Here is a 27,162-nt window from a genome sequence, read left to right on the forward strand (position 1 = left end):
ATGGTGAGAATTGTAACACGAATATTAGCCGAACTTTCGTTCATGGCTAATAATTCATGCAACAATCCCTACCATGTACCAAAAAAGGAACGGGGCATAAGCTTGAAGAAGTTGAATCGTTTCAAGGATACACTTCCGAAATCTGGCCAAAGTCGAAGGATAGAGCCTCTTGACATCAACCAGACTTCCTTTGATGAAGAACCGAGGACTTCGTGCAAGTATCAACATGAACTAGGGATTTAAACCGGAAAATTGGAGCAAAAGGAAGAAAGTTTGGATTTTTATTTTTTTTATCTACAATTCGGCAGAATTGAGTAATCTTTTGGGAAAATCAAGGGCATGATGTGAAAAAGGGGATGATGAGGATTTGCTGGCTAAGATTTGGGGGTGTTTGGAGGAGCTCCGCCGCCGTGAGGCGATTTTCGGGCGGCGGAGAGACGGTGGAGACCGGTGGCGATTTGAGAGGAAAAGGGGATTATGTTTTGGAGGTCAATTAAATGAGAGACTGGGCCAACTTGGTCATTTAATGCTGAAGGAATACCAAAACGACGTAGTTAGGCATTGATACTACGTCGTCTTGGCTACAATGAAATGGACCGGGTATGGGGACGGGCCATGACCAATTCTGGACGGATCTCAAGAAGACCTTCGTTTGGGCCTAGAGGAAAGGGAATTAAAACAGCCCAAAATGGCATCAGCCCTTTTCTTTATTATTCCTTTTCTTTCCCTTTGTTTTTTTTCTTTTTCTTCTTCTTTAATTAAAAATCCTAAAATTAACTAAATATAAACAATACTTAAATCTGAATTAAAAGAGAAAAATCAATAAGCTAAAAATCAAAAGACGAAAATGTAACAATGAGCTATATTTTATGATTTTCGAATTTCTATAAAACAACTAATTTACTAATTAATCTAAAAGATATAAAATCTTAAATGCAAATTCCATGTATATTTTTTTTTTTTTGGAATTTTTTCATGATAAAAATAAAAATTAGACGTGCACAAAAATGCAAACAATTAATAAAAATCCTACAAAATCCTATAAAATGGCAAATAATTGGAAAAAATCTATTTTCTTTGATTTTATAGGAGCAATTCATATAGGGCAAAAATCACGTGCTCACAAACCTCATGACAGTTGTCCAAATAATCCTGGGGATCTTCAGAAGATGTACCACCAAAAGTAGTAGTGTAGAGCTTGGTGAACCTGTCCAATCTCCATAAGGCATCTAAAGATGTAGTTGATTTATCACTGGTCTAAGCTGTCGCTCGGCTGAAGAAGCAGTACGTGACCTTTCCATTCGTGAAAGAACAAGAGTAAAGGGTTCAGTTTAGCAGTGAGAGAACAAGATCGCACGATATAGAAGAGTAGATGTGAAGTTTTCCCTAACTCTGTAGCCTCTGGGGATAAATACATACGTCTGCGTACCGATCCCTCGGACTTTACTAAGCTTGTCCATGAATTGTAAGACCTAAGTAACCTAGAGCTCTAATATCAACCTGTCACAACCTAGATTTTCCACCCTCGGGAGTCGTGATGGCGCCTACTAGTGAAAGCTAGGCAAGCCAACCATTACAATTATTCACCTTTTTCCATTTTTTATCCTTTAACAGTTGTGAACTAATATTATATGAACAACGGAATTAAATAAGCGAAAGAGAAGAAATGTAACAATTTAAATACTGTCGATACAAGTCCATAACTAAAAGCTACCCAGATCTGGTGTCATAATTTCACAGACTATCTAAGAGTACTACATGTCACACCTCCTTTTTGCGCACCTGCCCCGAAGGATAAATGCATGAGGGATTTTTTCCAATTTAAGTGACATTATTCGAAAATGGGATTATTTATTTAATTCAGAGTCGCCACTTGGGAAAAGTTTGGCTTTTAGTGTCCCAAGTCACCGGTTTATCTTGAATCCCAATGCGAGGAAAATATTCGACTTTTCAAATGAAGTCTGCGAACCAGAAATTCTAAGTAAGGAATTTTGTTGACCCGAGGGAAGGTGTTAAGCAACCCCGAATCCCGTGGTTCTAGCACGGTCGCTTAAATTGTTATAATGGCTAAATATCTGATTTTAATACATGTTATGACTTGTGTGCTTTTATTAAGTTTAAACCGCTTTTATTATTATTTTTTAATAGAATTGCACGTCGTGAAAATGCATCTCGAACCACGTCACAATCAATGCACCCGTGGTTGTTAATACGTTCCGACTCCGTTGAGATTTGGATTGGGTTACATAAATGTACACCCGTATTTAAGAAGGTAAGATTAATTAAAGTGCGTCCTAAAGAGACTAATGTATTGTTGTTTTAGGAAGAGGCCGTAAAAATTCACTAAACGGCCAACTTCGAAGTCCAACCAATTATTGTATGCGTTTATTGAGGGCCCCGCAATTTGTAATTTATTTGGCGAAGCTCATCTCATCTTTAGTTAAGGCCAAATCCTGAAAGACTATGATTTTTCTGTTTATTCTTGTCTCAAAATAAAGAAAAAGGCTTGAACTAACTAGCATGCTCAGGTATCATCATTTCAATTAATATGTTAAGGGCAAATAAGCCCTCAAATCATTGGGCCTTAACTGGATTTCCATTCAAAAGGGATTGCGCCAGCTTACAGCTGACATATTTATTCACAAAAATAAGCTTGTATGTGCATAACCATGCTAAAATTTGGTATTTTCATGAGCATTTACACATGGAGATTTGGCGTTTCTAATTGTATAAAATTAACCCATACTTTTACGTTTCTTTGCAGCGAAGATTAGGACAAACCAAAGTAATCCATGTGTGATTTTTACCTTTTAAACAAACCTACAATTTATGTAAATGGGTTCAGTATCAGACTATGAAGCATGGAATCAATACAGTTCCTCGTTAATTCAAAGAATTAAAGTTAAGGGCATATTCAATGTTTATGCTTGATCAGACGTTAGTTCAATTAAAGTTTACACAATCAGCGCCAAACACACCGAATCTATTACATACTCACTACATCAATAATGTCCCAACGGTCCCACAGCAGTCTAACAAAAGTCAAAATTAAACGGCCAGAGTTTGTATGCACATGAATTGGAATCGAATTATATTAGACTCTAATATCTATTTGGCTATTACTACATAACAATCCAAACAAACACATTTCAAGAATCAAATATGCGAGCATCTCTCATTTCATCTTCCTTTCAAAGTTACATCAAAAAAACTTAACTCGAGTGTGTACCTGGATGTTGAAACACAACAAGAAGAAGAAGAAAGTATAAGATCAGCAACAGCAAATGGCAGCAGTAACCAGCAAATAACAATAGCAACAGCAACAGTATCAACCAGAATAAATCCCAGTGAACGAAACAGAAATAAACCAATCAGCTTCAATGGAGCGACAGAGGTTTTTCTTTTTGTTTGTTGTCTACCTAGGATTGAAATCCAGAAATGAGCTCTCTCTTCTAGTTCCAAGATAGGCTCCCTTAGGTTCTAACCAAAAAAACTCTTCTTTGTCTGAAATCAGTCCCTTTAAAAGACTAGAGCTGGCCCTCAAACATTTCACTTTCCAGCCTGTTTTATTCCCTCCTCATGTGCATTTCTACCTTTTTATCATTAAACCCATGTTGTTACTGATTTCCCACCAGTAAAGTCACTAAGCCAACTCAAGTAATACCCTTTTTCACTAGTTAATTCAAAAAATATGTCAGTCTTTTAACTGGCCATTTCTATTTTAAAATTAAACCCCATGCTCTTTCTGATTTCCAACCAACTAAAGGCACTTAAAAACATTATCACTCCCACTATTGATCCCTATTTTATTCATTAGCTTAGTGGTATATTAGCATTAAACTAACAGACCATTAAAACTTGGACAATTTGCAGGTTTCTAACATCCCAACTAATTGACGACATTTATCCAATCGACTATATGAATTACAACATACAAGTCAGTAGCTAATGATCAGAATCGAACAGTACACATAGGTGATTCAAGTTGTACTAACAAAACAGGGAATTACCTTGGAAACTAATTAATCGACCAAACTCATTTCAATCGATTATATAGTTTAACACATACACTTAACAACGAGCAGATGAAAATTTCGACCAAATAAGAGGTCTGATTTGGAGAAGAAAAAGAACAAAGCACGGGAATTGGAAATAAAATTATTCTAACCACACAAATGAATGATAAAACAAACAAAACAAAAAAATAGAACAAACAGAAAGGGAAAAGGAAATACCTCAAGTAAAACTAGATGACCCAAGTCTGAACTCAGACTCGACCTTTTTGAGGTTGAATGGACCTTAATCAAGTGTTCTCAACGGAGAACACTTCGATTAAGGTCTATTAGACCCCAAACCTCTGCTAATTTGGACAAATTCCTGGTTCTTGGATTTCTAGGGTTCTTGGGGCTCAGATTAAGGGTTCGAGCTTTTTTGGTTCGATTCGAACCAAACCAGGCTTGGTTTGGTCACGAGGGAGGTCAGGGGAGCAACTAGTGTACATTTGGGATCGGTCAGTACAAGTTGAGTTTTGGCTCGAATCTTCAGATGAAGCTTCGAGACGATGTAGGTTGATTCAAACCAAACGGTTTGCAGATTTGTGTCCAGGGGGTTGAGGTGCAGTAGGGGTGTTAATTTGGTAGTCATCGGCATCGTCGCCGCCGGGTTTTATGGTGAGGGGACGGAAGGGCGGTGCTAGGGTTCTTGAGGGTTTCGTTTTGGTCCGTCTCTTTCAGAGACGAAGGGGAAAGGGTGTTTGGGAATGAAACGGGTAAAAGGGGTTTGGGGGTTTTGGGTATATGAAACGTGACAATTAATTTGAGCCGTTAGATCAAATGATCTTAACGGCTTGGATTAATTGGTGAAGGAAGGGACGGGGTCGTTTGGTGTAGAAACGGGGTCGTTTGGTTTTAATGAGGGGCTGGGTCGACCCGGGTAAGCAGGTCGGGTTATAGGGTGAGATCGTGGACCGTTGGATGAGGATGGATGAACGGTCGAGATTCGCCGGTCTCGAAACGACGTCGTCTAAGGCGTGTTTTGAAAGCTGATGGTTTGGACCGGGTATAGGTCTTGTTTGGGCCTGATTTTGGCCCAAAAGAGAATGGCCCAGTTCAAATTCCCTTTTTCTATTTTTTGTTTCTTTTCCTTTTTAATTCCTAGTTTAAATTCCGAATTTACAAAAAATCCTAAAAATAAATTATAAAATTAAAATTATATCACACAGATATTACTTGATTTTTAGCAATAATTAACACACAATATCATATATTAATTAAACAAAATCAACCATTAAACGATAAAAATGACAAAATTATCAAAAAATAATATTTTTTGTGATTTTCATTCATTTAAAAACCAAATACGATTTAATTAATTCCTAATAGTAGAATAAGATCCTAAATTTACACGCAACATATTTTGTATTTTTAATTATTAATAAAATAAACAAACAAAGACAAAAACTACAAATAACTATCAAAAAAAATGCCACGCAAATTCTCAAAGTTATACACAAAGACAATTTGTTTTATTTTTTCGATTTCTTTTGGAGTAATTGTAGTGAAAACAAAAATCACGTGCTCACAGCTGCCCCTCTTTGTTCGAAAACATGCAAGGTTTTCGTGCAAAGATAAAGTGAGCAGATATGAGCGATTTTCGTCTGTTTGACTACTCTGTGTGAAGCATTTTTTGAAAGATTTGACCGAACCTCTGCTTCGAAGGTTTCCTACATATCCTGGGCTAAACAGGAATCAGGTCAATGTAGTTCGAGAAGTTTTGGTAGCTGGGACTACCATGGGACTGTAATGTTGTTGTTACTGCTGTTGCATGCTGTTACTACTGCTTTACCGACCTCCTTATTACACCAAAGGAGAATTAAAACTAAGCTAGCTATGCCTATCAACTACTAGTTACAAGATTTCTATCTATAATTCTTTCACAAATTGATCTTGAGTCTTAGCTGATTCTGCTTGTAGACTTCGATCTGAATCTTGATGCTCTCAAGTTGTAGGCGCTTGTTTATTTCTGAAGCGGGATTGGCGGAGCTCGTGACTTCAATCAGATTTTGAGCGATCCGCACTTTGTTTGCTCCAGTATTTGGGCTCATCTTCTTTTGTTCTTTCCTCCCTTTCTTTATTCTGGATTGAAACTCACTCCGTAGGTCATCTCAATCCATGGGCTTCGAGGTCAAACCTGCTCAGACAACGAAACAAACAAACGAACGGAATTTTTCTGCCCTAGTTTCACAAGGAAAATTTCGTGAGTTAACTGCCATAAAAATCTACAGAATTGATGAGGGGATTGGAAACCCCAAGTCTAAAAGACGCAACTCAGGGATTGGAGCCCTAATGTCGGCTAAAGGAAACTTGCTCAACTCAGGGATTGGAGCCCTAATGTCGGCTAAAAGAAAATCGCTCAACTCAGGGATTGGAGCCCTAATGTCGGCTAAAAGAAAATCGCTCAACTCATGGATTGGAGCCCTAATGTCGGCTAAAAGAAAATCGCTCAACTCAGGGATTGGAGCCCTAATATCGGCTAAAGGAAAATCGCTCAACTCAAAGAAAAATTGCTCAACTCAGGGATTGGAGCCCTAATGTCGGCTAAAAGAAAAATCGCTCAACTCAGGGATTGGAGCCCTAACGTCGGCTAAAGGAAACTTGCTCAACTCAGGGATTGGAGCCCTAATGTCGGCTAAAGGAAAAATCGCTCAACTCAGGGATTGGAGCCCTACTGTCGGCTAAAGGAAAAATCGCTCAACTCAGGGATTGGAGCCCTAATGTCGGCTAAAGGAAAATTGTTCAACTCAGGGATTGGAGCCCTAATGTCGGCTAAAGGAAAAATCGCTCAACTCAGGGATTGGAGCCCTAATGTCGGCTAAAGGAAATATTGCTCAACTCAGGGATTGGAGCCCTAATGTCGGCTAAAGGAAAATTGCTCAACTCAGGGATTGGAGCCCTAATGTCGGCTAAAGGAAAATTGCTCAACTCAGGGATTGGAGCCCTAATGTCGGATAAACGAAAATTGCTCAACTCAGGGATTGGAGCCCTAATGTCGGCTAAAGGAAAATTGCTCAACTCAGGGATTGGAGCCCTAATGTCGGCTAAAAGAAAAATTGCTCAACTTTGGGATTGGAGCCCTAATGTCGGCTAAAGGAAAAATCGCTCAACTCAGGGATTGGAGCCCTAATGTCGGCTAAAGGAAAATTGCTCAACTCAGGGATTGGAGCCCTAATGTTGGCTAAAAGAAAAATTGCTCAACTCAGGGATTGGAGCCCTAACGTCGGCTAAACGAAACTTGCTCAACTCAGGGATTGGAGCCCTAATGTCGGCTAAAGGAAAAATCGCTCAACTCAGGAATTGGAGCCCTACTGTCGGCTAAAGGAAAAATCGCTCAACTCAGGGATTGGAGCCCTAATGTCGACTAAAGGAAAATTGCTCAACTCAGGGATTGGAGCCCTAATGTCGGTTAAAGGAAAAATCGCTCAACTCAGGGATTGGAGCCCTAATGTCGGCTAAAGGAAAATTGCTCAACTCAGGGATTGGAGCACTAATGTCGGCTAAAAGAAAAATCGCTCAACTCAGGGATTGGGGACCTAATGTCGGCTAAAAGAAAAATTGCTCAACTCAGGGATTGGAGCCCTAATGTCGGCTAAAGGAAAATCGCTCAACTCAGGGATTGGAGCCCTAATGTCGGCTAAAGGAAAATTGCTCAACTCAGGGATTGGAGCCCTAATGTCGGCTAAAAGAAAAATCGCTCAACTCAGGGATTGGAGCCCTAATGTCGGCTAAAAGAAAAATCGTTCAACTCAGGGATTGGAGCCCTAATGTCGGCTAAAGTAAAATTGCTCAACTCAGGGATTGGAGCCCTAATGTCGGCTAAAGGAAAATCGCTCAACTCAGGGGTTGGAGCCCTAATGTCGGCTAAAGGAAAATCGCTCAACTCAAGGATTGGAGCCCTAATGTTGGCAAAAGGAAAATCGCTCAACTCAGGGATTGGAGCCCTAATGTTGGCAAAGGTGACTAGGGAATGGAGGCTCTATGTCTAAAATCTCAACTTAGGGATTGGAGCCCTAATATTGGTAAAAGCGACTAGGGAATAGAGGCTTTATGTCTAAAATCTCAACTTAGGGATTGGAGCCCTAATATTGGTAAAGGTGACTAGGGAATGGAGGCCCTATGTCTAAAATCTCAACTCAAGGATTGGAGCCCTAATGTTGGCAAAGGTGACTAGGGAATGGAGGCCCTATGTCTAAAATCTTAACTTAGGGATTGGAGCCCTAATATTGGCGAAAAATAGGTTGATATTGGGGATTCTAAACTAACCCTTTTTTTGGAATTTTCTTCTTATTTCTCTTTTCGTTTTTATTTTTATTTTATCATATTTTTTTGTTTAGTAAAAATGCAGGAAAGAATTTGGAGGAAACTTCCCTTTTGGGTTGATTCCTTGCTGCAAAGTTGTTTCTTGCACTTGTGCATTTCTTTTCCCTTTTGGTTGCACCTGCTTCTTGCACGGTTGCTCTGGATTGCACCTGTTTCAATTTTTCCAATCAAAGAACAATTGTCAGTTTGAAAATGGTGGTTGGTTCGGTGGCCTTGATCATTCCAATTGCTTGGTCCCGGCCTTATTTCTGTTGAGAAACTTCGCCATTGATTGGCTTCAAAGGCGACCCCCTTTCAAACTGATAAGACTCGGATTTCAGGATTTCATGATGATTCGCCTGTGTAAGGCTTTGGTTCTTCCATCTCACTCTGCTTGAGGATTTTTATTGGGGCAGATCTCATTGGGGATTTGTTTTTTTAATGCCTTTACTTTGGAGGTAATCAACATCATGATCAGTCGGGATTGGACTGACGCACCACTGAGGCTGGGTATTTTCTTCACCTCTTGCCAGACTGAGCTCTGTGAAATCGGTCCTGTCACCTTTTATTTCTAACACATTTTGGAATTTAGGGTTAAGCCGAAAGGGATTCAAGGAAAGGTAAACCAAGAGCGGAAAAACGAATTTAAAAGAGAAACGTCCCTTTCGGGGGAAAAAAAGACTTATCTGAGGTGCATGCTGGCTTCAAACTGACATGACATACTTTTTGGACTGGATGCTCGAACCTCACGAACTTGCATTTCCTCATGAACTAAAACGGATCTATGTTTCCCAACCAGGGAACCTTGCCAGAACTTTCTGGGGTGAAATCATCTTTTCGGCCGACAGCGCCTTTTGTGGGTTTTCGCTAGTCGACCTCTCTCATTTCTCTTCTTACCATCGCCTGATAGTACCTTTTGCTGGTTTTCACTAAACGGACTCTCTCATTCTTGGTTTCTCTACTCTCGTCGCCTCATGGTGCCTGAAGGTTTTCACCAACAAGACTCTCTCATTTTATTTCTCTCAATTTGAGAATGCATCAGCTTCCAACCCTGATATTTCTTGGTTTCCCCCGCCTTTGGCGTTTGATTCGAAGGACTTGTACTTGGTAAAAAGAATTGTTGATGAAATTATAACTTCGGAGCCATTTTAGTGTGCCCGTGGTTGAACCTTTATAACATCTGCCCAAGTTTCAACTTCAGGGAAAATGGGATTTTTGTTTTGGTGTGACTGAACCCCAGAGAGAGGCTGCCTACGTATCCTTTCGGAATCAAGTCAGACGTAGTTCAGGCAAATCATTTTTTTTTATTTTTTTATTTTTTTTTATTATTTGTTTTTTTTTCAACGGTGCTTTTGGATTCCAAAGAGGGTAGCCAAAGAAATGTAACCGGCCCAAAGGGTTTGTAAAAAGAGTTGATAGTATTTGGGTAGTGGGAATAAAAGCCTTCATCATCTCAAATGTGCCAACACATCACCGAAGTAAACTCAGACATAGTATCTTTTGACCGCATCCGCATTCACAGCTGTTTCAGGATTACTTCCTTCAATATCACCCAGATATAACGCTCCTCTTGGTAGTATCTTCCTGACGATGTATGGACCTTTCCAATTAGGAGCAAATTTTCCTTTCGCTTCTTGGTGATGCGGAAGAATGCGCCTTAACACCAGTTGACCTACTTCAAAATTCCTGGGTCGCACCTTCTTGTTGTAAGCGCGGGCCATTCTTTGTTGGTACAACTGCCCGTGACAGACCGCAGCCATTCGTTTTTCGTCAATTAAGGTCAACTGCTCCAATCTAGTCTTAACCCACTCACTATCTTCAATCTCCGCTTCAACAATGGTTCGGAGCGAAGGAATTTCTACCTCTGCCGGTATCACAGCCTCGGTCCCATAAACCAACAAGTATGGGGTTGCGCCTACTGATGTGCGCATTGTAGTGCGATATCCCAGCAAGGCAAAAGGTAACTGTTCATGCCACTGTCTGGAACTCTGGATTGTTTTTCTCAAAATCTTCTTGATGTTTTTGTTTGCCACTTCAACAGCGCCATTGGCTTTGGGCCGATAAGGAGTGGAGTTCCTATGTGTTATTTTGAACTGTTCGCATACATCCCCCATCAAGTGACTATTCAGGTTTGACGCATTATCTGTGATGATAGTTGCAGGAATACCGAAACGACAGATAAGATTTGAATGTACAAAATCCACCACAGCTCTCTTAGTGACCGATTTAAGAGTGACAGCTTCGACCCATTTTGTGAAGTAGTCGATAGCAACCAATATGAATCTGTGCCCATTTGAGGCTTTCGGCTCAATCGGACCAATGACGTCCATACCCCAGGCGACAAAAGGCCACGGCGCCGACATAGGATGTAGCTCTGTTGGAGGTGCATGAATCAGATCTCCATGTACCTGGCACTGATGACATTTCCGGATGAAACTGAAACAGTCTTTCTCCATGGTTATCCAATAATACCTAGCTCGAAGGATTTTCTTCGCCAGGATATACCCGTTCATATGAGGTCCACACACTCCTGCGTGTACTTCATGCATGATTTTTCCAGCCTCTTCTGCGTCAACACATCTCAACAAATTTAGATCCGGGGTTCTTTTATACAATACCTTGCCGCTCAAAAAGAATCCACTCGCATGTCGCCTAATGGTTCTCTTTTGATCTCCAGTAGCATGTTCGGGGTATTCTTGCGTTTTCAAGAACCTCTTAACATCATGGTACCATGGCTGGGTACTTGGTCCTGCCTCGATTACATTACTGTAACCGTGTTTTTCCCTGATTTGGATTTCCAAGGGATCGATGTGGGCATTTCCTGGATAAGGTAACATTGAAGCTAAGGTGGCAAGTGCATCGGCTAGTTCATTGTGACACCGTGGGATATACCTAAAATCTATTGATTCGAATCACTTGCTGAGATCCTCCACGTGCTGCCGGTAAGGAATAAGCTTGACATCTCGAGTTTCCCATTCACCCTAGGCTTGTCAGATAATCAGATCAGAATCCCCCATAATCAACAAATCTTCAACATCTTGATCGATCGCCATATTCATGCCCATGATGCAGGCTTCATATTCAGCTGTATTGTTCGTGCAAAAGAAATGAAGCCTAGCTGTAGCCGGATAGTGTTGACCAGTGGGTGAGATCAAGATTGCCCCAATTCCTACACCTTTGGCGTTTACGGCCCCATCAAAGAACATCTTCCAGGCATGAGCATCTTCCGAGACTACTTCTATGGTGTTTATCTCTTCATCTGGAAAATAAGTACTCAATGGTTGGTATTCCTCATCAACTGGGTTGTCAGCCAAGTGATCCGCCAATGTCTGAGCCTTCATCGCCGTGCGAGTGGCATAGACTATGTCGAATTCTGTAAGCAAGATTTGCCACTTTGCTAATCTCCCAGTAGGCATCGGTTTCTGGAATATGTACTTCAAAGGATCCAACCTGGTTATGAGGTAAGTAGTATGAGCTTGGAGATAATGTCTCAATTTCTGAGCGACCCATGTCAAAGCATAACACGTTCTTTCCAACAAAGTGTATTTGACCTCATAACCGGTGAACTTCTTGCTTAAGTAATAGATCGCCTGCTCTTTCTTTCCAGTTATGTCATGTTGTCCGAGGACACAACCGAAGGAATTTTCCAAGACCATCAGATACAAGAACAGGGGTCTCTCTGGCTCTGGCGGGACCAAAACTGGAGGATTTGAAAGATATTCTTTGATCTTGTCAAAAGCTTCTTGACACTCAGTCGTCCATTTGATTGCTGCATCCTTCCTCAATAGCTTGAATATGGGCTCACATGTGCTAGTCAGTTGGGCAATGAATCGACTGATATAGTTTAACCTGCCCAATAGACTCATCACGTCTTTCTTCGTTCTTGGAGGAGGTAGATCTCGGATAGACTTTATCTTTGTTGGATTTAACTCGATACCTCTCCTGCTTACTATGAAACCCAGAAGCTTGCCCGATGGGACTCCGAAGGCGCACTTAGCTGGATTCAGCTTCAGGTCGTACTTTCTCAGCCTCTCAAAGAATTTCCTCAAGTCTCGGACATGATTGTCCTGAGTCCTGGACTTGACTATCACGTCGTCTACATACACCTCTATCTCTTGATGCATCATATCATGAAAAATGGCAGTCATGGCTCTCATGTAAGTTGCCCCGGCATTCTTTAAACCGAATGACATAACCCGATAACAGTAAGTACCCCAAGGTGTAGTGAAGGCGGTTTTCTCGGCATCTTCTTCATCCATCAACACCTGATGATATCCAGCGTAACAATCTACGAAAGACTGTATCTCATGTTTGGCACAGTTATCAACAAGGATGTGGATGTTGGGCAACGGGAAATTGTCTTTGGGACTTGCCCTATTCAAATCTCGATAATCCACACACACCCGAGTTTTCCCATCTTTCTTCGGTACCGGAACTATATTAGCCAACCACGTAGTATACTGGACTACCCGAATTACTCTTGTTTTCAACTGCTTTGTGATTTCTTCTTTGATCTTATCACTGATATCAGTCTTGAACTTCCTCTGCTTTTGTTGAACTGGAGGACAATCAGGGTAAATTGGAAATTTATGCACCACTAGATCAACACCTAATCCTGGCATGTCATCGTATGACCAAGCAAACACATCTTTAAATTCAAAGAGGAGTTGAATTATTGCATCTCGCGTTTTCTCATCTGTGTGAATGCTTATTTTGGTTTCTTGGATTTCTTCAGGAGTTCCCAAATTAACTGGTTCGGTGTCATTCAAATTCGGCTTAGGTTTATTCTCAAAGTGTTCCAATTCTCGATTTATTTCCCTAAAAGCCTCTTCTTCGTCATATTCCGGTTCTTGGTTCATTATTTCACAATTAGACAGCTCGTTTGGATCTGGGTGTGAAGTTCACAAGCATGTCATATTATTTAAAGCCGCATTATTATAACTGAAAGGAAAAGATAAAAGAAAAATAGCAAAAATCAGAAAGAATAAAGAAAAAATGATGAAATACTGATTTTATTCCTTGGAATTGGGAAGATAACACGGTTTATATCTCAGGAAATTAAAATAGGAAACTAAAGAAAAACATCCGAGTTACACCCTAGGATAACTCGTGATGCAGGAAAGGTGGCAGGACAGGTCTACTCGGACTCCTGCCTAACTGGGAACGGTGTGGCCTCCCAATTTTGAAGCTTAGCATTTGGCCCCATGTATAGCACCTCAGCGGTGCTTGTGCCTTCTCCCAGCTGAACCATGTGAGTTTCGTAAAGCATTTCTCTCATTGTCCCACATATTTCTTCAATCTCTTCGGCCGTAAATGCCTCGTCATCTTCTTCTTCGATGTACCTTGTTCTGACGAAAGTTTCATACAAATGTGGCAATGGTCGAGGCAACTTCCATCCCTCATTTTTTCTCTTCTTCGCCCAATCTTCATCTTTTGGAGTAGGTTGGAAACCTAGCCCAAAGAGTTTCTTAGTGGAAGGCAAGGTGATAAGTTCCGTTATTCCTTGCAGCGATTTTCCAAGCCCTTTTCCCGGTTTGAATCCCTGTCGGACCATTTCTTTAGCAACCATGATTGAAGCGTTGGACAAGAAAGGTTGGGGACAATGGCTCCCTTCTTCATACTGCTCCGCCAGCACAACTTCAAAAACCTGATAAATTGTGTGCTCCCTCCCTTCTCTTGCTTCAAGACATGGGGTGGATGGGTCCCGATAAACAGATTGTCCGTCTTCTCCGTGGACCACAATTTCCCGATCTTCATCTTCAAACTTCACCATTTGGTGGAGAGTGGAGGGTACAGCCCCCGCAGCGTGAATCCAAGGTCTTCCGAGGAGAAAATTGTAAGATGTGTCCATATCCAGTACCTGGAAGGTTACTTCGAACTCCACCGGCCCGATAGTCAATATCAGGTCTATTTCTCTGAGGGTGTCCCTCTTGATACCATCAAAAGCTCTTACACAGACATTATTGGGGAGAATCCTTCCGGTCCCAATTTCCATTCTTTGCAGCGTGGAGAGCGGGCAAATGTCAACACCCGAACCCCCATCCAACATTACTCCCTTGACGTAGTAGTCTTCACACTTGACTGTCAGATGTAAAGCCTTGTTGTGAGCTGCTCCCTCCGGAGGCAAATAGTTCTTGCTAAAAGAAACTTGATTAACCGCAAAGAACCTTTCTGTCATTCTTTCAAGTTGTTCAACTGAAGTCTCAGCCGGTACATACGCTTCGTTCAAGGTTTTGAGCAGGATCTTCTGATGTTCGGCGGACCTCATTAGCAAAGATAGCATAGACACTTGTTCAGGGTACTTGCGCAACTGATCCACCACTTCATAGTCAGGCATATTCATCTTCTGGAAGAAAGCCTCTGCTTCTTCAGCGCTTACAGGCTTCTTGGGTGGGAAGCGCTTCCATGTGGTGTTGTTCACTTCTTGAGTGTCTGAATATTTTCCAGCAGAAGTATTTTCTGGCAGTTCTCCCGTGATTTCTTTGCCTTTGTATGTAACCAATGTTTGTTGATAATTCCACGGTACCATAGACGGGTCTGTCATTAGCTTCTGTGGTACGCGTCCGATAACCACTGGCTCATTCAGCCGAGGCAGTTTAATCGTCCCCCGGACCATATAGGCCCCTTTCGACACGTACATTGGTATTGCCCTTTTTATTTCGAATCTCTGTGGCTTCTCTGATCGACCTCGTGGAATATAGAGAACCTCATTCTTCGAAGGCACCATCTTCTCTGTCTTTGTCTCAGCCTTCTTTTCGAGCTCAGCCTTGATAGTATTAGTCTTCTTTTCCCCTTTCTCTTGCTTCGAGGCTGCTTTAGGCTTTCTCTCTACATCGACAATGGCGATTATAGCTTTCAGGGCAGGATCAAACTCCTTGTCCTCACAGATCATCCCAATCAACGGCCCATTATTGTGAGCGGGCAACGGATTGTTGGTCACATTTGGGACCTCCTCGTCCCTTAATACTATCTTTCCTTGTTCTATTAAGCTCTCTATTGCCCTTCTTAAAGTCCAACAATCATTGGTATCATGCCCTTCTTCTCCTGAATGATAAGCACACCTGACACCGGCTTTGTAAGCAGGTGATGCTGGATTGTGCCTTGTCTGAGGGACTGGTTGCAGGAAACCCATCTGGACTAGTTATGGGAATAGGGTAGAATACGGTTCACCAATAGGTATGAAAGTTTGTCTTCTGGGTGGTTCTTGAGGACGGAAGCTATTTTGGGGTAGTTGTGGATTATAGTGGTTTCGGTAAGGAGGCTGATTTCTGGGAGGTGGAGGTTGGCTCTGATTGACTTGTTGTGGTGGCCGGACATAAGGCTGAGTATTCATGACCGAGTATGGCTGAGGAGTATAGGCCAAATCTTGGTGAGGGTAATAGTGCTGCGGGGTCCTCTCTGAGAAAAGGGGTCCGGGAGTATAGTTTCTCCTTGTACCCGACGATGCCATGAACGTTTATTCCCTTTTCTTTCCCTTTGCTATTCCTCCAGACCCACCCTGAATGGCTTGGGAGGTAGCTCTGATAGCAGATTGGCTTAGAATTCGACCTGTTTTTAGCCCATTTTCAACCATTTCTCCGATCTTAATTGCTTCTGCGAAAGGTTTCCCCATGGCCGACATCATGTTTTGGAAGTAATCTGATTCTTGAGCTTGGAGGAAAGTAGTGACCATTTCTATTTCATCCATGGGAGGTTTTACTCTTGATGCTTGCTCGCGCCATTTAATAGCGTATTCTCTGAAGCTTTCTGAGGGTTTCTTCTTCAAGTTTGACAAAGAATTCCTGTCAGGCGCGATGTCAATATTATAATGAAACTGCCTTACAAAATCTCTGGCAAGATCGTCCCAAATGTGCCATCGAGATATGTCCTGATCCATATACCATTCTGAGGCTATGCCCACCAGGCTTTCTCCGAAGTATGCCATCAACAATTCTTCTTTGCCGCCAGCCCCACGCAATTGGTTGCAATACTTTTGATGTGAGCAATGGGATCTCCATGCCCATCATATTTCTCAAAATTCGGTGTTTTGAACCCTACGGGCAGGTGCACATGAGGGAACATGCACAGATCAGTATAGGAAATACTCTTCTGCCCTCTTAAACCTTGCATATTTTTTAAACTCTGTTCGAGGCTCCTCATTCTATTTGCCATTTCATCTTGTTCAAGAGCTTTGGGATTTTGGTCTTGCCCAGGCGTAAGCTCGTATTGAGGCTGCTGAGGGTAAGCGCTGGTGGTAAACCGAGTTGGTTCCAGCGAGAAGGATGGTGCTTGAAATGTGAATGAGGAAGAATCAAAATTAGGCCTGTGTATAGCGGGTTGTGCCGCAATTGGACAGGGCGGTGCAGTGAATATGTTTGTAGGCACATCTGTCGTTGACATCCGGGGATAAGAATCAGAGGGTGATCCAGCGGAGTGGGCTGAAATGGTAGGGTACCCGAATTGGGTAGTTGGATAATTTATGGGGACGTTGGAAGTCCCACTTGTCCTAGAGAACAGCTCGTGGAATCCAGGGATTACACTCGGCGGCTCTTTTCCATTGTTCCAATCATCCAACATTTCCAACATGCGAAGCCGCAAGATTCTGTTTTCTTCAGCAGTTGCTGATTCGGAAGTTGGGATGGCCGAGATTGAACTCTCTTCGGAGACAGGAATTGTTGGCAAAGGAATTTCTGAAGACATATCTACACTTCCCTTTGATCTCGTGAAGTAAGTGTGAATACTTCCTCTTGACTTAGTGACGGGCAGCTGAATACTTCCTTTCGACCTCGTAAAGTATGAATGTGAGGCCAGACCTCCATCAAACCAAACCATCTTTCTAAAAACCTGGACTTAGCAGCAAGCAAACGGTTAGTTTGAAACAAATAACAGATAGGTAATCTCACGTTGGGGTGTGATGCACCTATACAGTTAAGTAAATTTCTACATGTTTGCATCGATGGCATGCGTCATTCCGGCTTCTCTTTATGCTCCCCTTTATTTATTTTTTATTATATTTTTTTATTTAAAAAAAACATGACCGGATACGATGAGGATTGCCTACGTATCACGATGCCGTGCGAATCAGATCATTACGTAGTTCAAGACAAACAAGTGTAAAAATAAAGAAATATTTTTTTTTATTACTAAAACAATCTATTAAAAACTAACATTTTTTTGAAAAAGGGAGAATAATAGACTTGAAATAAATACAAACTCAACAACCACTGATACACCCTGATGCGAAAAGACAAACAAAAGACGCCAAGACGGGAAATACAAACTCGGCCTATTAATACATTAATGTTTTAAGAATTGGTGCCTGTGGGGCATCGTTCGGCCTCGCCGCGGGCTTAGATGCGAGGTCCCTTTCAAGTTGTTCCAGCTCATACATGGTCTGCTTGACATAAATCATCACTGCTGAGACAAAGGTAATGCGGGTCATATCTTCGCATCGTAGACACCTCCTAATGATGGCATGAGCAATGGTCTTAATCTTATCCCTGGTTTGCCTCTTTTCTATGAGTAGGCGCTCTATTTGATCATTACGGGCCTTCAAAACCTGAGAATCCTGGAGATGTTGATTCTGCCACTACTGAATTTCTACTTCCATTTGGGCCAGTAAATCATAGCAATGTCTATTTTCAACTTCAACGGTTCGGGCTAGCTCAACCGCTCTGTCCTCAAGAGCGGCCACCTTTCTCTTCAAATTGGCAATGGTTTGCTTATGATCCCTTTTCAACTGCTACAGGTACCGGTTGCGCTCTTCTGTTCTTTTTGCCCAGTGTGTCTCGAGTCCTGCTATGGTATTCTCAAGATTCTCCGACTCACTCCGGCACTCACCAATTTTCATTTTTAAACCTTTTATCAGTCGCTCATCCGACCGGCTCCTTTGTTGGTTATCAACGGCTATCCTTATCTACTGGATTTGGGCCCTAAGCGTCCCGTTTTCCTGGGTCAACCTGTTCTTTTCTCCCAGATCAGTAGCAACTTGCACGTTGTGCTCAAATTTTAGACCTTCAATTTGTTGTTTCAGCTTGCTGATTTCAAACCGATAGCCTTTTTCTTTTGCTAACCAATCCCATTGCTCCTGTGATGACTCGGCAAAATTCAGGATATGGGGTCTTTTAGTCGGCCTTTTGTGCTCAAGTTCTCTTTTGTACCACACAAGGTACCCTGGTGCTACTTCACCTTTGGCCCGATCCTGCACGCAAGTATCTGCTTTTAAACATTGGCATTCATTCCAGATCTGGCGGACTTTTGCTTCAGGAAATTGTCCGTCAGGGCTAATCTCAATTGCCTGAGCACTAAGATCTTCCTCGTGTGGCACTATCTGGCATCTCCCGAGTTGTCTCAAAACTCGATAGGGCGCGTAAGGCTGAATGCTCTTAAGCCCCATCAATAGAAAGTGGGTCCTAGCGGTCGGCATATATATGACCTCATCAACAGGCAACCATCCCAGTGTCCATTGTATTTGGCTGGCAGTGAGGGTTCGAAAGAATGACGTACATGTCGTAACTCCCTCGGGTAGACTGACCTCCTTGATTCTCGTGTAAAACTCTTCTATGCAAGTCTTCTTCGAGGAACCATAACTCAAAAGCTCGGAACGGTGGCAGAGATGTTCAGTCATCCATATTTGTAGCAGCAAATTACACCCCTCGAAAAAATTCCCTCTAGCTTTGCAGGCTGTGAGAGCTCGAAAGATATCAGATACTACCATAGGCACGAGAGTGCTTTCATTTTGAGTGAGCAAAGTACTGACGACCCCGGATATTTTTAGATCAATGTTTCCGTCTTTCCTCGGAATCACCAAAAGGCCCAAAAATGTTATCATGAAAGCCACTCGTCTATGCTCATCCCACTTCTGACGGTTACCTTTGCTGCATAGCTTGTTAACCGGATTGTTGAACCCTCCTACATGACCATATCTGTCGTATATGAAGCGCGGACTACAGAAACCTGCGGCCAAATCTGGGTTATGGGCTGTCCTGGGTATCTTTAATGAATCTAGAAAACGATTCACCGTGACATCTCTTGGGGCAACCAGGTATTTTTGCCTTAATGGAACTTCAGCATTTCCGATGTACCCGGCTATTTCCTCCAGAGTCGGGGTGAGTACAAAATCGGAGAAGTGGAAGACATTGTGTGTCGGGTCCCAGTAGGTGACCAAAGCTCTTATGATATCTCCCCGAGGCTGGATTTCCAATAAACCCGTGAGATCTTTCAGATATTTCTTGACCTCATCTTGCCCTTCACTACCTAGATCATTCCACCATAGCCACAACTTGACAGGGACTTTAGCCATTATCGAAAAGTGTTCATTTTGCATTGTGCTTATCCTGCACATTTATTAAGGTGATTTAAGTAAAAGATTATTTGACTCAAAGATGATTTGACTATGTTTTAGAAAGAAAGATCCGATTTTCAAACACGGCCTTTCAGCACTTCGGGGATGAAGATTTTAAGGCTGTGAGGGTCAACCGATCAAAAACTCTAAAGGATGATCGAAAGTGGCCATTTATGCAAAGTCAGCCTTCCGCCGTCCCTTTCGGGAACATTTGGCTATTTTTGACAAAACAACATCACTTGATTTATTTATGACTTTTTTAAAATAAAAAAATAGTAGCCCGACATTGGGAGCACGGCCTTACAGAGCCTCGGGGACGAGGATTCTAAGGCTGTTGGGCAAATTGGTCAAAATTCACAAAATGACCAAAAGCGGCTATTTATGCAAAGTCAACCTTCCGGTGCGTCCCTTTCGGGAACCTTCGGCTATATTTGACAAAAGTGGCATCACCCGACTCATTTATGATGAAATTAAAATTCTGACATTTTGGCGATTTCTGAAAAAGGGGAGGTTGGACCCGATGAGGGTTGCCTACGTATCTCACACCCTGTGAGAATCAAACCAGCGTAGTTCGGGCGATCGTGAATAAAGTAAGTAAACTAACTCCCCTTTTTTTTCTTTTTGGAAAAAGAATAAAGGTTTTTTTTTTTGATTTTTGTTTCTTTTGGATTTTTCTAAAAAAAATGCTTTAAAAGAAGAAAAGGATATATTTTTTTAGATTTTTGAATTTGACTCTATTTTTATTTTTGAAAGAAAGACTTCTAAGAATTCCTTTTCTTTGATTGGAACTTTGAGAAAAAAAAATATATATATATAACTTTGAGAATTTTAGAAGTAAAAAAAAATTTGTTTGAATTTTCATTTGTTCTCTCCTTTTCTAAATAAGAAAGAAAATATTTTCTTTGGATTTTGGCTGTCGCCTCTTAATTTTCGAAAGAGGCACTTTTAAGAAAATATTTTGGATTTTCGAGTTTTTTTTCTTTTTTTTTTGTTTTTAAATTTACAAAAGTACTTCTAAAGAAAAATAAAAATATTTTTGGATTTTAATTTTTAATTCTATGACATTTACGAAAGAAAGACTTCTAAAGAAGGAAAGTCTTTAAAAATATCGAATATATATATATATATATATATATATATATATATATATATATATATATATATATTGATTCACTCTTTTTTCTGATTTTTTTTTGATTTTTTGGGAAAAATACTTCAAAATAAAGGAAACCCGTATTTTAGATTTTTGATTTTATTGATTTTTTTTTCTTTTTTTTTTGTATGAAAGATATTAGAAAGGAGGAAACCATTTTTTTTTTGAGTTTTAAAACTTTTTTTTTTTTTGTTTTTTTTTCAATAAGTATTTTCAGAAACCGGTCAACATGCAAGTCTGCAGCAAATAAATGTGCAAAATAAACAGGATGCAGCAGGATGGTCTTTTTTTTATTTCAGGTTACTTGTCCTAGACGGACTCAACCCCTGTGTTGAGTCCCTTATGCCAAATGCAACATGATGCAAATAAGCGTTCCTACTAGGGATCCGGCATGAGGTTTTGTTATACTAGGTTTATAACCTGGTTATTTGTTCTAGACTGTGTACCCGAGCGGACAACTCGAGTCGAGGAGGGGGCTACGTACCGGGGACCCGTGAGATCGTCCGGCTTTGTAACTTGTCCGGCCTCTTTCTTATTTCAAGGTATTGACACTAACAGAATAGGGAGTCTTGACCAGCAAGCTCCTCCCCGGAGGTAAGAAGAGAAGGGTTTCGTCACAGTTTATATATAGTTCAAATAATATCAAAGCGGTAAAAGGTAACATTTAGCACGTTATGCCCAAACATGTAATAAAGATCAGATAATAAAGCTAAATATAACAATTATTCTAAGCTCGAATTCTTGAACCCTGAACCAGAGATTCTGGGTTCGTTTCCCCAGCAGAGTCGCCAGAGCTGTCACACCTCCTTTTTGTGCACCTGCCCCGAAGGATAAATGCGTGAGGAGTTTTTCCAATTTAAGTGACATTATTCGAAAATGGGATTATTTATTTAATTCAGAGTCGCCACTTGGGAAAGGTTTGGCTTTTGGTGTCCCAAGTCACCGGTTTATCTTGAATCCCAATTCGAGGAAAATATTCGACTTTCCAAATGAAGTCTGCGAACCAGAAATTCTAAGTAAGGAATTCTGTTGACCCGAGGGAAGGTGTTAGGCACCCCCGAATCCCGTGGTTCTAGCACGGTCGCTTAAATTGTTATAATGGCTAAATATCTTATTTTAATATATGTTATGACTTGTGTGCTTTTATTAAGTTTAAACAGCTTTTATTATTATTTTTAATAGAATTGCAACGTCGTGAAAATGCATCTCGAACCACGTCACAATCAATGCACCCGTGGTTGTTAATACGTTCCGACTCCGTTGAGATTTGGATTTGGGTCACATAAATGCGCACCCGAATTTAAGAATGTAATTTAATTAAAGTGCGTCCTAAAGAGACTAACGTATTGTTGTTTTAGGAAGAGGCCGTAAAAATTCGCTAAACGGCCAACTTCGAAGTCCAACCAATTATTGTATGCGTTTATTGAGGGCCCCGCAATTTGTAATTTATTTGGCGAAGCTCATCTCATCTTTAGTTAAGGCCAAATCCTGAAAGACTATGATTTTTCTGTTTATTCTTGTCTCAAAATAAAGAAAAAGGCTTGAACTAACTAGCATGCTCAGGTATCATCATTTCAATTAATATGTTAAGGGCAAATAAGCCCTCAAATCTTTGGGCCTTAACTGGATTTCCATTCAAAAGGGACTGCGCTAGCTTACAGCCGACATATTTATTCACAAAAATAAGCTTGTATGTGCATAACTAGGCTAAAATTTGGTATTTTCATGAGCATGTACACATGGAGATTTGGCATTTCTGATTGTATAAAATTAACCCATACTTTTACGTTTCTTTGTAGCGAAGATTAGGACAAACCAAAGTAATCCACGTGTGATTTTTATCTTTTAAACAAACCTACAATTTATGTAAATGGGTTCAGTATCAGACTATGAAGCATGGAATCAATACAGTTCCTCGTTAATTCACAGAATTAAAGTTAAGGGCCTATTCAATGTTTATGCTTGATCAGACGTTAGTTCAACTAAAGTTTACACAATCAGCGCCAAACATACCGAATCTATTACATACTCACTACATCAATAATGTCCCAACGGTCCCACAACAGTCTAACAAAAGTCCAAATTAAACGGCCAGAGTTTGTATGCACATGAATTGGAATCGAATTTTATTAGACTCTAATATCTATTTGGCTATTACTACATAACAATCCAAACAAACACATTTCAAGAATCAAATATGCGAGCATCTCTCATTTCATCTTCCCTTCAAAGTTACATCAAAAAAACTTAATTCGAGTGTGTACCTGGATGTTGAAACACAACAAGAAGAAGAAGAAAGTATAAGATCAGCAACAGCAAATCGTAGCAATAACCAGCAAATAACAACAGCAACAGCAACAGTATCAACCAGAATAAATCCTAGTGAACGAAACAGAAATAAACCAATGAAAACAATGCCAATATCCACCAAAACAGATTCGGGAGACTCAGTTGAGACCGGAAATACCAATGTTAATCACAGGCAGAAAACAGGTGAATCCGAAACAAAAGTGAAACAGTAATTCCTGATTTTCGGACACTCAAAGAAAGAAGCCTAAGTTTCGATAGAACAAAGCAGTTAATGCTAATTTCAAACAGAAAAAGTGAAGAAAAGCAGAATTTTTTCAACTTCAATGGAGCGACAAAGGTTTTTCTTTTGTTTGTTGTCTACCTAGGATTGAAATCCAGAAATGAGCTCTCTCGTCTAGTTTCAAGATAGGCTCCCTTAGGTTCTAACCAAAAAAAAAAACCTTCTTTGTCCGAAATCAGTCCCTTTAAAAGACTAGAGCTGGCCCTCAAACATTTCACTTTCTAGTCTGTTTTATTCCCTCCTCATGTGCATTTCTACCTTTTTATCATTAAACCCATGTTGTTACTGATTTTCCACCAGTAAAGTCACTAAGCCAACTCAAGTAATACCCTTTTTCACTAGTTAATTCAAAAAATCTGTCAGTCTTTTAACTGGCAATTTCTATTTTAAAATTAAACCCCATGCTCTTTCTGATTTCCAACCAACTAAAGGCACTTAACAACATTATCACTCCCACTATTGATCCTTATTTTATTCATTAGCTTAGTGGTATATTAGCATTAAACTAACAGACCATTAAAACTTGGACAATTTGCAAGTTTCTAACATCCCAACTAATTGACGACATTTATCCAATCGACTATATGAATTACAACATACAAGTCAGTAGCTAATGATCAGAATCGAACAGTACACATAGGTGATTCAAGTTGTACTGACAAAACAGGGAATTACCTTGGAAACTAATTAATCGACCAAACTCATTCCAATCGATTATATAGTTTAACACATACACTTAACAATGAGCAGATGAAAATTTCGACCAAATAAGAGGTCTGATTTGGAGAAGAAAAAGAACAAAGCACGAGAATTGGAAATAAAATTATTCTAACCACACAAACGAATGACAAAACAAACAAAAACAAAAAAATAGAACAAACAGAAAGGAAAAAGGAAATACCTCAAGTAAAACTAGATGACCCAGGTCTGAACTCAGACTCGACCTTTTTGAGGTCGAATGGACCTTAATCAAGTATTCTCAACGGAGAACACTTCGACTAAGGTCTATTAGACCCCAAACCTCTGCTAATTTGGACAAACTCCTGGTTCTTGGATTTCTAGGGTTCTTGGGGCTCAGATTAAGGGTTCGAGCTTTTCTGGTTCGATTCGAACCAAACCAGGCTTGGTTTGGTCACGAGGGAGGTCAGGGGAGTAACTGGTGTGCATTTGGGATCGGTTAGTACAAGTTGAGGTTTGGCTCGAATCTTCAGATGAAGATTCGAGATGATTTAGGTTGATTCAAACCAAACGGTTTGTAGATTCATGTCCAGGGGGTTGAGGTGCACTAGGGGTGTTAATTTTGTGGTCATCGGCATCGTCGCCGCCGGGTTTTATGGTGAGGGGATGGAAGGGCGGCGCTAGGGTTCTTGAGGGTTTCGTTTTGGTCTGTCTCTTTCAGAGACGAAGGGGAAGGGTGTTTGGGAATGAAAGGGGTAAAAGGGGTTTGGGGGTTTTGGGTATATGAAACGTGACAATTAATTTGAGCTGTTAGATCAAATGATCTTAACGGCTTGGATTAATTGGTGAAGGACGGGGCGGGGTCGTTTGGTGTAGAAACAGGGTCATTTGGTTTTAATGAGGGGTTGGGTCGACCCGGGTAAGCAGGTCGGGTTATGGGGTGAGATCGTGGACCGTTGGATGAGGATGGATAAACGGTCGAGATTTGTCGGTCTCGAAATGACGTCGTCTGAGGCGTCTTTTGAAAGCTGATGGTTTGGACAGGGTATAGGTCTTGTTTGGGCCTGATTTTGGCCCAAAAGAGAATGGCCCAGTTCAAATTTTCTTTTCCTTTTTAATTCCTAGTTTATATTCCGAATTTACAAAAAATCCTAAAAATAAATTATAAAATTCAAATTATATCACACAGACATTAATTGATTTTTAGCAATAATTAACACACAATATCATATATTAATTAAACAAAATCAACCATTAAACGATAAAAATGAAATTATCAAAAAATAATATTTTTTGTGATTTTCATTCATTTAAAAATCAAATACGATTTAATTAATTCCTAATAGTAGAATAAGATCCTAAATTTACACGCAACATATTTTGTATTTTTAATTAATAAAATAAACAAACAAAGACAAAAACTACAAATAACTATAAAAAAAATGCCACGCAAATTCTCAAAGTTATACACAAAGACAATTTATTTTATTTTTTTGATTTCTTTTGGAGTAATTATCGTGAAAACAAAAATCACGTGCTCACACTACGAATAAGGGTCCAAAAGATAAATACAAATTGTTTCGGAAATACATAGAAGAAACAGTATAGAATGATAGAAGGAGACGTCAGGGCCTGCGGACGCCAGCAGGACTACCTCGAGTCGCATGAATAGATTGAAGACAGCACCCTCACTGCAGTCCAAGAGCTGCAGCACCGGGATCTGCACACAGTGCAGAGTGTAGTATCAGCACAGCTGACCTCATGTGCTGGTAAGTGTCTAGCCTAACCTCGGCGAAGTACTAACGAGGCTAGGACCAGATTACCAGATAAACTTGTACAGTTAAATCATATACATCGAAAAATAAAAGCAGATATTCACAGTTAAAGGTGGAAAGGGAAAAGCATGCTACGAGGAGTATCAGACAAATACAGAATACCAAAGAGAAATGTAAAGAAACCAAAATCTAATTACTGACAAGAATAAGGAAGACAAATTCAGTATTCACTTTCATTTCTTTCTTGTTGCAGGCGTGCAACCCAATCCCATTTCAAATAATACCGTGGCGATGTGCCACCCGATCCCATTTCATATTTCTTGTTGCAGGCGTGCAACTCGCTCCCATTTCATATATATATATATATATATATATATATATATATATATATATATATATATATATCTTGTTGCAGGCGTGCAACCCGCTCCCATTTCACATATCTTGTTGCAGGCATGCAACCCGCTCCCATTTCATATATCTTGTTGAAGGCGTGCAACTCGCTCCCATGCCATATATCTTGTTGCAGGCATGCAACTCGCTCCCATTTCATATCAACATCAATCATAAAAGGATCCCGACAAGTGAACAAGAGTATAACAACAACATCCCGGCAAGGGAGACAATACCATAAACAAGTACATCCCGACAAGGGAACCAACAATGATAATCAACATATTAAGCATGACTAAAATACAACGGAGTCATAAAAAATACTATACGAGTCTCACGGGCATGCTTGACACTGACGTATAGATACTCGTCACCATGCCTATACGGCGTACTCCACAATTAACACATAGCAAATAAGACACAACTCCTAATCCCTCAAGCTAAGGTTAGACCAAACACTTACCTCAAAGCCACGAACACAATTCAAGCCTCAACTACCGCTTTACCTCTTGTTTCCACCACCAATTCGCTTGTATCTAGCCATAATTTACTTAACAATATCAATAAATGCTAAATAAATCAATTCTAATGCATGAAAATAGGTTTTTCAATAATTTTCCCAAAAAGTCAAAAATCGACCGTGGGCCCACATGGTCAAAACCCGAGTTTCGAACCAAAACCCGATTACCCATTCACCTACGAACCCAAATATATAATTTGTTTTGAAATTGGACCTCAAATCGAGGTCCAAATCCCCAAAATTTGGAAAACCTAAGTTCTACCCAAAACACCCAATTTTCCCAATAAAAACCCTTGATTTTGAATTGAAATCACGTGAAAAGATGTTATAGATTAAAGAAAATGAGTTAGAAATGACTTACCATCGATTTGGAGAA

General features: G+C 40.4%; 1 protein-coding gene across 1 annotated transcript; it reads right to left on the reverse strand.

Moving 5' to 3' along the window:
• Positions 1-13,491: 13,491 nt before the first annotated feature.
• LOC138887110 (uncharacterized) lies at positions 13,492-15,486 on the reverse strand. Its single transcript, XM_070168826.1, has one exon. The coding sequence runs from the start codon at positions 15,484-15,486 to the stop codon at positions 13,492-13,494; it is 1,995 nt and encodes a 664-aa protein (XP_070024927.1).
• Positions 15,487-27,162: the final 11,676 nt, after the last annotated feature.

This window comes from Nicotiana sylvestris, chromosome 3 (assembly GCF_000393655.2).
Source record: "Nicotiana sylvestris chromosome 3, ASM39365v2, whole genome shotgun sequence".
NCBI lineage: Eukaryota > Viridiplantae > Streptophyta > Magnoliopsida > Solanales > Solanaceae > Nicotiana > Nicotiana sylvestris.

Coding starts and splice junctions, on each gene's coding strand:
- LOC138887110 (XM_070168826.1), bottom strand. CDS start 15,486: ATGGGTTTCCTGCAACCAGTCCCTCAGACAAGGCACAATCCAGCATCA.